Raw genomic sequence first — 17,183 nt, 5'->3', positions numbered from 1 at the left:
TCCCAAAGTGCTGGGATTACAGGCATGAGCCACTGCACCCAGCTTTCTTTTTCTTTTTCTCTTTTCTTTTTTGTTTTTTTTGTTTTTTTTAGAGGGAGTCTCACTTTGTCACCCAGGCTGGATGTACAGTGGTGCGATCTCGGCTCACAGCAACCTCGGCCTCCAGGGTTCAAGCGATTCTCCTGCCTCAGCCTCCCAAGTAACTGAGATTATAGGTGCCCACACCCTGCTAATTTTCCTATTTTTAGTAGAGATGGGGTTTCATCACACTGGCTAGGCTGGTCTGAACTCCTGGCCTCAAGTGATCTGCTTGCCTCGGCCTCCCAAAGTGCTGGGATTACAGACGCGAGCCATCTCGCCCAGGGCTTTTTTTTTTTTTTGAGACCAAGTCTTGCTCTACCACCCAGGCTGGAGTGCAGTGGCACAATCTCGGCTCACTGCAACCTCCATCTCTGGGGTTCAAGTGATTCTCATGTCTCAGCCTTCCGAATAGCTGAGATAACAGACATGCATCACTACACTCAGCTAATTTTTTTGTATTTTAATTGAAACGGGTTTCGCCATGTTGCCCAGGCTGGATTTGAACTCCTGGGCTGAAGTGACCCATCCACCTCCACCTCCTTAAGTGCTGGGATTACAGGCATAAGCCACCGCGCCCAGCCAAGCATGTTATTTCTTTTAGTTTTAAATGTTCTCAGAGATATTAGAGACAAATTGTATTCATAAACTAAGAACAGGGTGCTATTAAGACAGAACAATTAAAGAACAAAAACTTAAATAAAAATGCTGAAAGAAAAATCAATAAAATGGGCTAGATTAAAAGAACAGTCTGTAAATTTTATGAGCATAGAAATAATTTCAGTTTTAGAATTACCAATATATTCATGATGCCTAACACAGTCCTTAGTACATACCAAGCATTCCACTACTTGATAAATGAACTAATGGGTGAGTGGCTAAATGAATAAGTGATATGAATAAATAAACAAGAGAGTGTGGATGAATGAAAATAAGTCAATATGCATGATTGGCCAGCTGTCTGGCTAAGCATACAACCTGAAAGATCAAGTTGAAGACATCTCCTTGAATACAGAACAAAAAAAGCAAAGGAAGTTTTAAAATATTTAGAGAAACATTACAATGAGACATGAAGCAAAAGTTACAACATAAAAAGATTTGGAGAAAAGCCTTACTCTCTCCTGGGCTCTCCATGGTATGCTTTGGGAAACTGACAAGGGGGAGCTTCCCAAGGATCAGTGCAGTAAATATTCAAGTCATCCATCCACAGCTTGGCACTCGACTCGATAGTATAAAAAGCAAAAAGGGGAAAAGAAGAAGCTCTCACATACTTCAGTAAAGGATTTTGCTGATTTGTAGGATTCAAGGGTGCCATTATGAAAAGCTAAATTGAACTTCCATCTAGAAATGATGGTAATAAAGTAATCTGAAACCACATTTTTAAGGAAATAAGACTTGGCAGTATGAGGTTGCCATAGATAGCCAGCCACGAAATATCTGAACAAAAGAGACAGATTTGTCTGAAACTCAACAATATTTTCCTGACTGTAATCCTGAACCCTGTGCAACAGCCAAGCTCCTTCTTACAGTGTCTTATGGGACAAGTGTCTTAAAATGATTGCTATGCTTGAGCTGGCAGAGGACAGGCCTAGTTATTCAACTACTTCTTTCTCAAGTATTGTTAACTAAATGCCACATAGGTTTCTGATGTCCTCAGAATGGACAGGCACACTTCTACTACTCAACACAGGAGAAGCAGCACAATTATATTAACCCAGCAGCCTATGATTTCCAGAAAACAATCTAAACTGCTCTTTTTGGGAAGGGGGAACGTTTGGGTTGAGTTGGTTAGTGGTTTGTTACTGATTTAAGTGGAAAAAAACAACAACCCTCATTCTAGTGTCTTGTGTTCCTTCAAAGCAGGGCAGGAAGGGGGCTCAGCAGTTCTTTTCATTGACGACGACAAAGTTTAAGTCATCAATCTGTGGGGAAAAAGGGTTGGCTATAATGCAGACCCTACCTCCCGGGAGAGCCACTGCCATTATTAACACTGTAACCATACTTTCTCAAGTGCTGAAAAGGAACTTCAGGATGTTGTGGGCCTCTCTGGGTAAGACGACTAGGCCAGAAAAGAGCGACTCAAGAGGCTGCTTTTGCCCAAGTGTAGCTTGAAAGTCAGATATTAGTAATGTGTTTTAAGAATTGAAAACTCTGAGAGATAGGAGGTTTGGCTGACAGTGAAAAACTTCAAAGCTATAGAACTGTAGTCAGAAAAGCTGGGGGCTGTATGACACTTATTCCTGCTGTGACTGAGAAAAACCAAACTAGGATTAAAAAAGGATTATTCTAGCGGAGTAAGGATAAGACCTAACCTAATGGTTCAGTCACTAATAGAACAGCTGGGAGAAAAAAAGTATCCCTGCAAATTAGAACCAAAGAAAAAGCAAAAGCAAAGGCAGTCTTATTCTTTGCAAATTTAATAGTCTGGTTCATACAAATACAATAAAGGTAAGCACTATCCACAAAGACTAAACAGACAGAAAGGATATTCATAAAGATGGCCTTGAAACTGCTGCATGGGAATCATTAGGGAAAAGAGTTATCTAAGATGTCCCAAGCCCCCACAGAACTTGGACAGTACCTCTGGTAGCAAGGTCTCATGCTCTGACAGCCATCAAGGCAGGTGGCAGTGGTGATGCATGCATCAGGAAAGAAGATGCAGGGAAGCAACAGAAGGAAAATATGAGAAAAATAAACAGAAAAAACAAAGTCACCTGTCTAAAAAGATGTGACCTTGTGCAGAAAATAAACAGGAATTTTCAGTTGCTCACCTTTCAACGTTCCATCTCTGTGCCATTCTTTAACTTTCACAAAATGGGCCATGTGTATTGTTTCCTATCATCTTGAAATACTTCACATAATGGGAAACAATAGGGAAGTGCCTTAGTGACTGTATCTTCTGGATATGTGACAGTTTTCCATGGCTGAGGGGTGAGGTGGTGATGAGAATGAGTGTGTGTATCTGTGCGGCTTACCCTAGTTATATTTTGTAGATGTCCCTTTCTAAATGTGAACACATTTTCTTCGAACACTTTTCTTTGAAAATGTGATATGCGGAAAGGCATGAGCAAGGAGTTAATAGATTCTAACGGTTTGCCAAATTAGAGCTCAAAGTAATTGGGAAGTCCAGCACAGGGAAAGGTCACCTCAGAAAATCTCACTCTTCAAGAAGGCTCTGGCAAGAACGAAAGAAGGAGATTTTAATCACTGCAGCTAATTACATAGACGACCAAATCACAAGAAGAGTTATTTAAGTGTCTTAAATACAATAAAAAGTAATTAACAGGAAGCGCCATCTTGACAGCTTCATGTCACAAACCAGGCCTAAAACGATCAGCTAATTCCCAATCCAGGAACCAGAGAATGAGAAAAGACTCAAAGTTTTATCTTTTTATTTTTTATTTAAACAGTTTTGATTAACAGATAACAACTCTTGCCAACTCCACAGTGAAGTTATTCAAGAAAAAAATTTTAATCTATTAGAGGAATGATGAACCTTGTTTTCATTGATTCCCCAGGGGGAAGAGATAGGAAGCTGAAGCCTATGTCACACCAGCAAGGCCCTGCCAGCATCCTGTGATGCGACTCCTTCCCATACATCTAGAGGAAAAAAAGATTAGACTAAACCCTATAGAAGATACAGACAATTCACACTCTCTGCATGTGAAATGCATCTAAACTTTGGCTTTGAAATAACCCTTTAAGAGACACCATCTCATCTGCCTCTTTCTTCTCAGTCCCCTAAAATCACTAGTTTCAGAGAAGCTCTTCTGTAGTTACAGAAGTCTGCTGTTCTCTTTAATAAAGGAAAGCCACTAGGTGCTGTGAAGGCCTAAATGTAGGTATATAAGCCCACAGATTACAACAAACATAATTTAGATAAGATTTCTTCTTAATTTCACATTTCTTCAAGACGGGACAGAGTGCACTTTTCAGAGACTATGCAAGCCATAGAAGCTCTCTTTACTAACCCTTCCCTTAACTGACTTGCACATTCTATGTCCTCAGCATAGGGTACTGGCAGATGCCAGTGAGGGTGACTGAGAGCCACTGTACAACACCTGAGCACTTCTGTCCCAACCAGATGAGCCATTTGTTTTTGTCCCCAAATCTAGTTTACACTGGTTGTGCTTGTTGTTTTAATTACATACTTCATTAAATATCATTGAAATACAAGCACACAAAGAGTGTGTATTTACTAAAACACTCGCATGTGTAACCACAGGGGCAGCTCAACCCAGTTCAACTCTATTGTTTAAGCATTGTTTAAGTTGTCTTGCAGATGCAGCAGAGCACAAATTGCAAATCATGGAGACAGGGCATGTGCAACAGAAAAAGGTTTTACCTCCTGTAACACTCAGAACCAATGTTTCCTCCCTGTGGAAACAAGAAGGCCAGGACAAGACCAAAACCTGAGTACCAGAATCCTTTTAGAAGTAAAGGGTCAATGATCTAGAAAGATCTGGTGCTGAAATCCACCATTCCATACCTTATCCTAAATGGCCAAGTTTAAAGTCCTCCAGTTAAACCTGCCCTCCCAGCACTTCTGCGCACCAAATTCCCCTCCATAACCCATAAAAGTTTGACCTAACACCCAGATTGGGAAGACAGAATTAAGTCCTGCCTCCTGTCTCCTTGCCAGTTGACCTCACAATAAAGCCCTTTCTTTTCCCAAAAACCAGTGCCGTTATTATTGGCATCTAGGCACTTCGGGCAGTGAGCCCATTGCTCGATAACACATGCTTTAAAAAATTTAATAAAGAGGAAAGGCTTTAAAGTAGCTGCAAAATAAATATGTGTGGGACAACTGTAACAGATGAGGGGGATGTAAATCACAAAAATATAAGGTTCTATAATTAGTGTTTTTCAAGTCCTCATTTCAAACAGGAAGTTATGTAATTCAACAAGATATCAAATAGGTGGTCCATGCTGCCCAGACAGCAAAGATTTAAAAATATGTATACATTTTTATGTTTAAAATGAAAATAAAATATTTAAGATGTAGTGTTTTTTAAAAAGCCTCTTCTCTGGCTAGTGTTTATGAATCACCATTAAGTAAAATAAAAGGCTCTTAGTAGTATAACTTAATTCTGAAAATAAGCTAAATATTTGGAGATTCTTAATTATCAACACCTCAACTTTTCTATAATATTAATGGAGTTTTTTGTTTTTTTTTAGACAAAGTCTCACTCTATTGCCCAGGCTGGAGTGCAGTGGCACGATCTCGGCTCACTGCAACTCCTGCCTCCAGGGTTCAAGCAATTCTCATGCCTCAGCCTCCCAAGTAGCTAAGATTACAGGCGCCTGCCACCATGCTCAGCTAATTTTTTTTTTTTGTATTTTTAGTAGAGACGAGGTTTCACCATGTTGGTCAGGCTGCTCTCAAACTCCTGATCTCAGGTGATCCAACCGCCTCGGCCTCCCAAAGTGCTGGGATTACAGGCGTGAGCCACTGCGCCTGGCCAAGATTTTTTAAAGTATGGAAAATTCAGAAAAAAAAAAAAAAAAAAAAAAAAAAAAAAAAAAAAAAAAAAAGGATAAATAAAAACAAAAGCAAGGTAAAAGGAAAATAAACAGAAGTGGTGACTAAGATTAGAACACAAAGTATGCAGCTAGGTCTATTTGCTAGAGATGGCCTCTCTTTGGCAGTGAGCTTCCAATCATCAAATAAAAGAATAAAAGTATCTGGGAGTCTCTCTGAATCTGCTGTGATTCTGGGGGCCGCCTGATAAAGAAAAATAAAAAACAGAATAAAATTATCAGTTATAAGTTTTACAGTACTGATTAGATAAAAACAAACCTGTGGTCATGCCTTAGATGCTACTAACATCCAAGTTATGCTTCATAAAGGAAGAGTTTGCAATAAAGTTAACAAATCACTCAACAAATTCATTGAGTTCCTACCATATGCTAGATACCAGGGCTACAACAGGGAATAAGACACAAAATTCCCTATCTTTAGGGACACAACAGTCTAATGAAGGATGGTTTCAGTATCAGTAAATTCCTTACATTTCTCCTGTTTGCAGCCTACCCATTTAACCACAAAGTATAGTTCAGGATGAAAAACCCTATGAAGAAACTCATAATGCTTTCCAGGTACCTGCCAGGCTGGTGTAATCCAAGGAGACAATTTAAGTATCTAGAAGAGTACTTGTAAAATTCTTCTAAACTTGTACATGCTTCTAAACTTCTGAAAAATTTACTTTGGTAAATCACAAAAAAAGAATATTTCATACAATCCAATTACAAGAACTGGGAAGGAGAAAATTCAAGTTCATTATCTCTGGCACAAACCTGAAGTACAGATATTGTAGGTTGTCAATTAAGACCAACCAACCTGTGTTGTTAAACAGCCAACAGAGTTGACACCTTCTTACAAGGACTCAAGAACGTAATAGAAACCCAGACTAGAACAGACAGCTACCCCACATTTGCAGAGAGGAAGGCTGAAAGAGTAATCTCTGTCAAAGCCAAAATAAACACAGTAGAAATCTCAAGGTTTTAAGGCACAAAGCATGGCCACAACACTCTGCCCTGTAAAGTATTTTAAATTATCTGTCTCCGATTGTCTTCAAAATAAAAAGATTGCTATAAAATACTCCCTGAATATCTCATTTTAAGCAGTGTAAACTTATTTTTTAAATATTCTTCAGTGGTAACTAAAGGAGATAATCTATTCTAAAAGAACGTTAAATACTGGTGGAGGCCACCTGCCAAAAATAAAGATACATGGTTTTGTACAACAGTGAAGTTGTTTTCACCAGTACTTAAAAGCAGCAGTATCTATGGAGATGGTTTTCTGTGGCAGTAAAAATATTTAGATAGAATACTAAGATTCCAGGTCTCTACAATAGGGAAGCATACAACTGACTCCTAAGAAGTGGTGACAAATTGGTAACAAATAACTACTGTAATTTATACAGATAGAAGAATAACCAAAATATGTCCTAGTTTTTCCCAGTTCAAAAATATTACTTGATTTGTCAAGAACCTGCTTCTAACAAAACCTGTGATGGTGTGAAGGTAAACATCAAATGCCTATACTGAGCGCCTCCTGGCAAAGATGAAACCTCCAATTGTTGTGTGAACATTAACAATATTAATAAATATAGGATCGGTAGCAATGGCTAAAAATAGTCATTTCCAAATGTGAAAGCACGAATGAGGTGAAAGAGGCTCCTGTTAGGAGACTTTCATGAAGATAAGCAGCTACAAGATGGTTATTCCTTTCAGAGGCCTGCAATAGCTTGGAGGTACTTCTCCTAAGTGGCTTCACTGTACTTTCAGTAACACAATCCTTGTTTTGATGACAAACCTATTATTTTCTTCCCCATCAATATGCCCCCTCAAAAGAAATGAAAAATAACAGTTTGGTAACAAATAGCATATAAGATTGTTAAACAGAAAAGGAGACAATTACCATATTGGTATATTTTATGCAAAGTAAGAATTGCTACTGGGGACTGGCTGACTGTTGTAATATTTATTGTGGAAGCAGGGCCCAGCAGGCTTCCTCCTTCCCCTATCAGATACCTCCCCTGAAAGACTCTTCCTCAGCCTGGCTGCCAAGAGACCTTGGAATCTAACCAGGTTACAGCCAGTACAGCAGAATAGGATGACCTCATCATCTACTGATTACATACAAGAAAATGTCCAATTAACCACTCCTCTTCTTCCCTCCTTGTTACCTGCTATTCTATACCTAGACTTCCTAAACCAATATGCAGAGACCATTTTGGACAGTATCTAGGGCCTGCTTGATACTCAATAAATGGCATTATTAATAGTAATGATGTGTACTTCATAGTGCCAGGCACACAGAGCCCAATAAATCTTAAATAACAACAATAATGAAAGTATACGATTAGCTAATGAGTGATTATAAAGTACTTACAAATATAAAGTGCTACACAGGCACATAATTATAAACCACTGAGTTAAGAGCAGGCGAAAGCAAAAGCAGAGTGAAAGGAAGGAAAGACTCAAATGAGCAAAGAATTCTTAGCTACTTGAGATGACGGCTGAGTCCCTGACAGCCAGAACACTCACATTCCTCCAATGGTGACAGTGGCACAGGTACGCTCTGAAAAGGCAGGCACCGTCTCTGTGGCTGGGCTGGCTGGTCTAATGTAGTCCACAGTCACATTGACCTGGAAACAAAGAATCAAGGGAGTTAGGGTTGAGAGTCTGCAACATAGCTCACTAGCAGCCACATGTGCCTGCTCAACTGTGAAAGATCAGCTCACTCCAGTTTGGTTTTCTGAATCTAAGATTTTAAAAACCAATTAAAAGAAATAGCTGAGCAACAGACTGGGAGAAAATGTTTGCAAAAGACATAACTAATAAAGAACATTTATCTAAAATATACAAAAAACTCTTAAAACTCAACAATAATAAAACAACCTGATTTTAAAATGCAAAAGATCTAAACAGCTTACTAAAGAATACATTCAGGTGGCAAATAAGAAGAGGAAAAGATGTTCTACATTATATGTGATTAGAAAATTGCCAACTTAAACAACAATGAGATACCACTGCTCGTTGTAGCATAGTCAAAATTCAGAACACTGACAACACCAAAGGCAGGCAAGGATGTGGAGCAATAAGGACTCTAATTCATTGATGGTAGGAATGCAAAATGATACAGCCACTTTGGAAGATAGTTTAGTACTCTTATCATTTGATCCAGGAATACAGCTAATTGAAATTTACTTGAGGAGTTGAAAACATGCTTCCACAAACACCTGCCCATGGATGTTAACAGCGGCTTTGTTCATAACTGTCAAAATGTGGAAGGAACCCATATATCCTTCAGTAGGTGAATGGATAAATTGTGGTATATCCAGATGACAGAATATTATTCAGTGATAAAAAGAAATGAGCTATCAAGCCAAGAAAAGACATGGAGGAAGCTTAGACATATATTACTAAGTGAAAGCAGACACTTTAAAAGGCGTACTGTATGATTCCAACTATATGACATTCTAGAAAAGGTTAAACTACAAAGACAATAAAAATATCAGTGGTTGCCAGGAGTTAGAAGGAGAGAGGGAATTTTGCCAGGAGTTATAGGCAGAGAATAGGGAACTTTTAGCGCAATGAAACTATTCTGTATGACACTATAATGGTGAATACATGCCACTATACATATATCAAAGCCCACAGATGATATAACACCAAGCACAAACCCTATAGACTTTGTGTGATAATGATGTGTTAAGGTAGGTTCAACAACTGTAATAAATATACCACTCTGGTGTGGAAGATTGTGTGTGGGGGGCAGACGGTATATGGGAAATCTCTGTAACTTCTGCTCAATTCTCCTGTTAATCCAAAACTGCTCTAAAAAAAAAAGTCCATTTTAAGAAGAAAGAAAAAAGCTGATAACCAAAGACGTAAATCAAACAACTAAACACATAGGCCCCCACAGCAATGTTACTTTACAGAGAAGAGGTCTGCAACATCCCTGCTGGACTCCTAGACATTATGATAAAGCAGTGCTTTAACCTCTTCTGGGTCAGACTACTTTGAAAACCTGTATTTAAAAATATGAACTGCCTCCATAGAAAAACTCCATATAATCTGTCTGTCATAGCTTCCTAAGGACCAGATTAAGAGTTATTAAGAACAAACAAGGTGGGCACAATAGCTTGCTCCTATAACTGCAGCACTTTGGGAGGCCCAAGTAGAAGAATTGCTTGAGGCCAGGAGTTCAAGATCAGCCTGGGAAACAAAGCTAGACCCCCATCTCTCTGAAAAATAAAAAATATAAATAAATAAATAAAAGAACAAACAAGATAACAAAGATGCTTGGAATTGGTTTCACAGTATGTAAATCAAAAAGATACAGCTAATTAAGCCTAACACCAACATAGTTGAGAGTTAAGCAGTGTGGAGGTGGGGGAGATAGAATGGACTAGATGAATCCTTAGATTTTGAATTAATTTTGCAGACAGGAAGTTAGAAGCATAAAATGGGAAAATGGTATAACCCCAGAATACACTAAATAAATGGATATGGACACACTAAGCAACGCTTTTTCTTTATGAAAACTTTGAAGATAAAAGTGTGGTATCCTGTAGCAAACATATAGGGCATGTCTTTACAGTATGAAGGTGTAGGCTTGGTTTGGGTCAAAACCAAGGTTTACAAATCCACACTGAAGAGGTGCATGGGGATCAAGGAGACTGAAGCCATCTCCACAGTCTGGAATCCCTTTTCTAAATACATCTTCAGCTCTCACTGATCAGCTTAAAGACAGCATATTGCAGAAGCATGGAGTTCAGCCACACTGCTAGTGAGCACCATTAAAATCCTTTCAAACTGTCTTCTCTTCAAAAACTCAGTTTGAAAATGAACATGGAAATCTGGAAAAGGACAGATGCCTCAAAATTCCAACTGTCAGATCACTCACTTGAACACTCCATTGAATCATGCTTTAGAAGCAGCAGAATGGAGCCATATCAGAGCCCAAGCCAATTAAGGGCTGAGGTTAAGGTAAATCATTCTTATAAGAAGTATGGTCATAGCACAACAACACAGAAAATAAGAAGATATAAAGATGACTCCTAAAATTAGATACCTAGCTTTAAATGATTGCAAGGTCTTAACTACTACTCTAAAACTCAGGAAATGAGTAAAAATGTGAGAAATGTGATCAGACAGGGGGACTGAACAACTAGTCCCCTCCAACAAAAAGGTTTTAATACTTTCCCTGCATGCTGCTGGCCAGAGTTAATATAGGCCAAAGAAAGGGCAAGGAATGAGAGGGCTGCACACAGACAGGCCTGAGTAACGCAGAACCAGGGAAGGGAAGAAGTGGTCTTGATGCTCATACACCCTGGAACTCTCCTCAGACAAGGCCTCACAACTAGCTTATAGAAGCAGGTGAGGAAAACAACAAGATAGCTGGAGTCATGGCAAAAAATCACGAGTGTACAGAAGGTACACAGTGAAGGTGGCTATACCATGTAAAGTATCTCAGGGCCCATTTTAAATAGGACAAGGCCACAGGGTATGGTCCAATTTGGGGGCATTCACTGGGAAGTTAATAAATATGTGGAAATGAGGAAAGAGGTCCATGTATCTTTTGTGCTTTCACCCAATCCATCTAACAAACTCAAGCCCTCAATTCTACTACCTAAGGAAAAAATCAGCACTGCTTAAAAAAAAAAACTAAGTGAATCTCAAGGTTACCTTGTGCCTCCCAATGCCAAACCTCCTTCTCAGCAGGCAGACAGGGGTGGGACAGCAGCTCTTTAGCACAGAGGAACATTAGCTCTCAACCCAGAGAGGGGGCTAATTCATCAAGAGGGCTAATTCACCATGCCACATGTGTGGGAGTAATAGTAGGAGGAATAACAAACAAAAGTGAACACCTGTGTATCTCTCAGGCCAGAAGGCCAAAGTGAGGTGCTGTTCCAAAACTGTCTTCCAGGGAAATCAATGGGAAGATAAAAAAATTTTAATCTTCAATAACCAAAAGAAACAACTACATTCACCTGCCAATTAATTGTTTCCCATATCGAGAGAATGAGAACTGTAAGCAAGTCAGAAATTAAACAGTTATTTGTGGATGCAACATTATTAAAGAAAATCTGAAATACAAATGAGGCCCTGAGAATAGCCCACAGCCAAGATATACACCTGCAGGCAGCTATGAAAACTCAGGAATTAAAGTCAATGTGTAATTAGCATTTGTGTCCCTCCCCTGTGGATTCTGTGATCTCTTCCTCTACCCTGGAATTTTTCATCTCAAGATACTCATCACTGACTTGTCAATCACTTGAAAAAGAACCATGGTTTTAACAGCTTCAATTAAAACCACTGTAAATGTTAGCAACATCTTCGTCTAAATAAATGATAACCTGAATTTTGTGTTTGTGGGTAAGTATGTATAAAATGGCATGAGAGAAGAAACTGATTAATATAGATGGGTTCTCCTTTTTAAGACATTCCTGAAATATTCTGTATGCAAGTATTTTACGAATACATGACCAAAGGCTATATAACTGACTCAGACCCTGATCCCTGTTTATAGCAATGACTGACCACAAAGAGCCCTGGGCTCTTGCTTGGTGCTACTTGAAGCTCCCTTACAAATGAGGCACACAACACCTTTGGGTCTCAGTTTCCCTTGACCTTAAAAACGAGAGCACTAGAGTAGGACATCAGAGCATCATTTCACTCTAGAATTCTAAAAGATAATTTAGTCAGACATGGGGTACTATATACTGTTTTCTTAAATCTTTGTATTTCCTACCTTACATTTACTACATTGTATTGGAACACACCAACTGTAAGCTCCAAGAGTGGGGAGACCATGTCTTATTCACTCAAAGAGCTGGCATGGGCCTGCAAGGTAGGAGACTATGTTTGTTGCATGAGTAAATATATACTCAAGAATCTTTTCAGACATAATATTATGAAGGATACCTTTGAAGTGGGAAGGCAGGGCATCCTGAGGACCATTTTGTCAAGCTGTTGATCATTCTGCTGTTTTATATAGTAAAAATATATTTATTTAAACCGTGGGGGATAGGGAGGAGGAACTGAGGGAGGAGCAATATTTTAAAACTGTGATAAAGCTCTACTGCAAACAACCATGAGAGATGAAGCAAGCCAAATATGAAACATACATACTTTCTCATATTATTTATTTCTCAAAGAGGTTCTCAAAGATAAGAGGGTAGCAGGCAACCTTGGTCTGTTAGATTATAGAATTTTCCTTGAAAGCAATTTCAGGGACCCTTCAGAGGAACTAAGATGGTAACTTCAAACTAAATTTATATATTAATTGCTTGTAAAGTCTGGAATAGTTTAGAATAGAACAGCTATGGGCCACACAACAGAATTCTCAGGCTGTCTGGATATTCTTCATACAATGTGTGACTAGAACAGTATCAAACCACCTAAGAACTTCACAGACTGATGCTGATGATAACAAAACGCCAAAAAGTGAACTACCTAAGCATAAAAGGTTAGAGGAGGTAGGAAGGAAAACAACTGCAGAGCCACATTTCCAGGTTGTAGCCTGAGCTTAGATTTAATATAACTAAAGCTGTTACATAAGGCTTTGGGGTATAATCACCACATAATCCCACCCATTATTCCACATAGCCACTCATAAATTCACAAAGAGCTATAATAAACACCTTGCCTCTCAAAATAACCCCTTTATAACCCCTCTCACGACAGAATTTCCAGACTTTATGGAAAGCCTCTATACACCCCTAATACGGAAAAGACGACACCATCTGGCCTAAGTCCCACTGATGCCGCCTAGAAACAAAAGTAAGTAAAACAAAATGTTTCACATAGGCTCGATAAGAACAGGGACACTTCAGAACAGCCAGGCTGCAGTGATTGATTCTCAGCAATTCTAGAAAGGAGCTGTGTGAACTTGGATAAGCGACCTAACTTCTCTGCTTACGTTTAACACATTAACTGTGCGTATCTCACTGCTATAGGAAGATATATATGTATCATTTAGAACAGTGCTTGTATCACTGTACGCTCTATTTAAGTGTCAGTTATTTTTAGATAAACATACTAATTTTCTTAGGGCAGTGTCTGGCACAGAGTTAAGTGCCAAATAAGTATCCATGAGATAAATAAACACATACCCAAATACATACATGCATAAATCAGATACATGTTGATTTAAATCATTAGACTTTGGAAATCATCAGGCAGAAAGACTAAATTAAATACACTTTTCTCTTTAAAGAGCCACAGCAAACAAAAAATATGTAGTACCTCATACATATTCATCCCAACTTAGAGCTAAGTAAGGATTATTTTAAAGAATGATATACTATTTAGTATTTATTTAGATATTTAACAGATTAATTTTGCAGCTACCAGTTACTGGATATTTTATTTACCAAAGACAATTGAAGCACAGTGTTGTGAACCATCTCAAATAACAGGTTAACCAGGGATATTTGGGGCAGGATGCTTCTTGCCTTACTAAATTAGGAAGACAATGAACATAAATAGTAACCAAGTTTCCGTTTGCTTTGGGCTTAACAGTGTAGGATATAATAAATTTCTCTTCAAAGGTTTTTAGCCTGTAAATTGTTAAGTACGATGAGTTCTGAGATCCTCTCCAAAGAACCAGTGCATCAGTATGTTCAGCTCCCCTGTTCTTTGTTCTCCATTTTAAAGTTTAACTTCCTCATTCTCCTTGCCCCTAGTTTCAGTAAACAACCTTTTCCACCAGTTCTAATCAGTAGTTGACATTTGTTCCCCGGTCACCTGCTCTGTCTTTTGAGTCACCCCTGGTCACCTGCTCCATCCTGAGTCACCCCTGGTCACCTGCTCTGAACTGAATCATCCTGAGTCACCTGTTCTGTAAGCCCTTCCCACCAAACTACTCTGCCACTCTGGCTCATACCCCTGCTCTCTTTAAAATAGCCAATCGGAATTAGCTTAGACTGTGTGGTCCAACCCTAGCCAACAGGGGAACAACATAGCAGTAGGGGCTACCTGCCCCTTCCCCTCCCTTGTTGAAGTGTGCTCTCACCATTGCTCCATCCGGGAGTTGCACCCTTCTACAGAAGTAAAAATTGCCTTGCTGAGAAAATTAAATTTATGTTCGAGTGCTATTTCTCTTGCAGCACTGAAAATTTATTTATAACAACAGGACCTTCCATACAAACTGCTCCTTAATATTTAAATAATGTAGTTTTAATATTTTTTCTCTGTTAAAAGTATATTATGTAATCATTCTAAACTTATAAAAGTGATACATATTTTTAAACATTTTAAAACACACATCGATCACCCATTCATCGAGGTACAGGAAGAGCTTCAAAATAAATTGCTAAGGAGCTTGTTGGTCCTGCCTCTGGGCATGCTCTGAGCTTACCTCCAAGCTAATTCAGACATTAGCCCTTGTGGAACTGCTCATCTCTCAAGAGAGGATGTTAAACTTACCTCCTTCTAGGCAAGTACTGAGTAATGGAAATATAATAAGTGACAAATGAGACCCACATGTATATGTTCACATTTTCCTAGTAGCAATGTTGGAACATTAAAAAGAAACAAGTGAAATTAATTTTAATATGATTTTTTATTTAATGCAAAATTTCTAAAACACCGTGTCAATATATAACAAATATTATAAAAGTATTGAGATCTTTTTTTGTATTAAATCTTTACTATCTGGTGTGTACTTTACAAACATCTCAATTTGGACCAGCCACACTGCAATGCTTAAAACTCCTGGGCATTCCTAGAGTATCAGTTAAGGCACAAGTCTTAGCCTCATTCCTCTATCCTATCTGTGGTTCTGATTTCTCTCTGTATTTTTCCCTGTGAACTTATGTTTTAAGAATCTTTGTAAACATTCTTAAACCAAATATGAAAAAAAATGACATAAAAACCCTGGTATTAAAACTAAAATATTTAGCCTTCATTTTCTTTTTCAAATCTATTATCTGACTAGATTACAAAGATAAGCTACATACATTTTTAGTTCAAAAAAAGAATTTCAGGTGTGAGGATAAGTTTATACACTGGGGGAAAAAATCCCTTAGTCTGTACTATTGTAAAATATATTCTATTCAGTAGTTTGGTGAAGGTATTTTTCAGTTCCTTCTACCAATTCAATAGCTGAATTTAATTAATTCCTGATTTGTCAACATGATTCTAGAATTCTTTACCTTAGTGTTTGAAGTTTATTCTAATGGATGGATGGTGGGTAGATGGTGGCTGTGGCCAGAAACCCAGGTTAAGAAATAACTGTTTTTGTAGTTAATAATTAAGGCTTCTGTTAACTGCTGATATTATTAAAAAGAAAATGAATAACTGGTAGATGTAACCTACTTATTTTTATAAATTTTTATAATTATAAAATGCTGAAATCTACCTCTTCTATCAGGACATCTTTGAGCTCTGCAACAACCTTTACAAATATGTTCAGAAAAAATTATACATTTTGTTGTCTCATCTACGCTACAAAGATTAGGAGATACAAACCAGCGTTCCCTTCCTAACTCTCCAATCCAGCCCAGATGTATTCTGTAACACCCCCTTCCAAATCATTGTAATTAGGTGCTTAGGCTGGTTGTTTATTCACATGTATTTATGCTGCTCTCTCCCATCTAAAATCACCCTCCCACCCCCAAACTCCAAAACTATTTTGAGTACATTTCATTTTCATCAGTGGAATTTTAATCTATAATGCCTATAAAACTTTATAAGCACAGTTAGAAAAGTGTTCTTTGATACATTTTTGACAAAATGAGTCTCCTACCCCAGCCACTCCTCTGTTCCCGGGATGGGCAGATGCTTTTATCTGTTTTGAGGGGAAAGGTAAAATACAGCTGAATACAGCATCCATGGAGATGTTAAGAGTCTCTATCTGACATCACGCATTCATTTAAGTTGACATCACTGCTCCCTGATAAACCTTCACTTTGGTAAATATTTAATTAGGTGCATACACAAACTCGAGATCCACAAAACATTAAAACATTTTAGGTAAGGGGCCATGAGAAAATGGCAAAGATTTCTAGAAGTAGTGATAACAACCTGAAAACAAACATAATAAAATGATCTGAAAATATACTGACCAAACAGTTTCTATACCGAAGTAAATAATAGGCACATATAAACATCAAATTTGGACAAATGACAATATTTTAAATAAATCTGAGGGGTACCTTAGAGAAAGACAGAGAGATCACTACTTGAAAATAGTGATCCCAGCTTCCAGCAGTTTCATTAAATCTCTTGATTCTCCGGGACTTATAATCCTACAAACATACTTAAAAAGTATAATGTGTGTTTGTGCTAATGCTCCATTATCTTACTCATTATTTTATCACAGGCATAACTCACACCAATACCTAGTTTTAATACAACTCTGCTTGTCCCTAAGGAGGAATGTCAAAAGGTTTCAGAGGCACTACTGGAAACTGTCCCTTGTGTCGCCTGCATGTCCCTTCTTATTCCTTACCAGAGCTGCCATCTCCCATTGCCTTCCTCTAAAGGATGAAAGTTGAGGGTGGGTCTTTTTTCTCCATTATACAAGCGTCAATCACAGTCATCTATGGCCAAAATTTCCGAGGTCACCAGCAGTCAAGAGAAATTAA

The 17,183-nt window shown here is 38.3% G+C and overlaps 1 protein-coding gene across 1 annotated transcript in view; it reads right to left on the bottom strand.

Annotated features, from left to right (window-relative positions):
* The window catches only part of SND1 (staphylococcal nuclease and tudor domain containing 1), a 440,010-nt gene that overhangs the window by 239,836 nt on the left and 182,991 nt on the right, over window positions 1-17,183 (bottom strand). Inside the window, exon 12 of the mRNA XM_003261285.3 lies at window positions 8,131-8,231. Within this exon, the coding sequence (XP_003261333.1) occupies window positions 8,131-8,231 (101 nt within the window). The remainder of the gene's footprint in view (window positions 1-8,130; window positions 8,232-17,183) is intronic.

Source organism: Nomascus leucogenys, chromosome 13 (genome assembly GCF_006542625.1).
Source record: "Nomascus leucogenys isolate Asia chromosome 13, Asia_NLE_v1, whole genome shotgun sequence".
Taxonomy (NCBI): Eukaryota; Metazoa; Chordata; class Mammalia; order Primates; family Hylobatidae; genus Nomascus; species Nomascus leucogenys.
The sequence above is the reverse complement of the archived record's forward strand: the minus strand, read 5'-3'. Positions and strand labels throughout refer to the sequence as shown.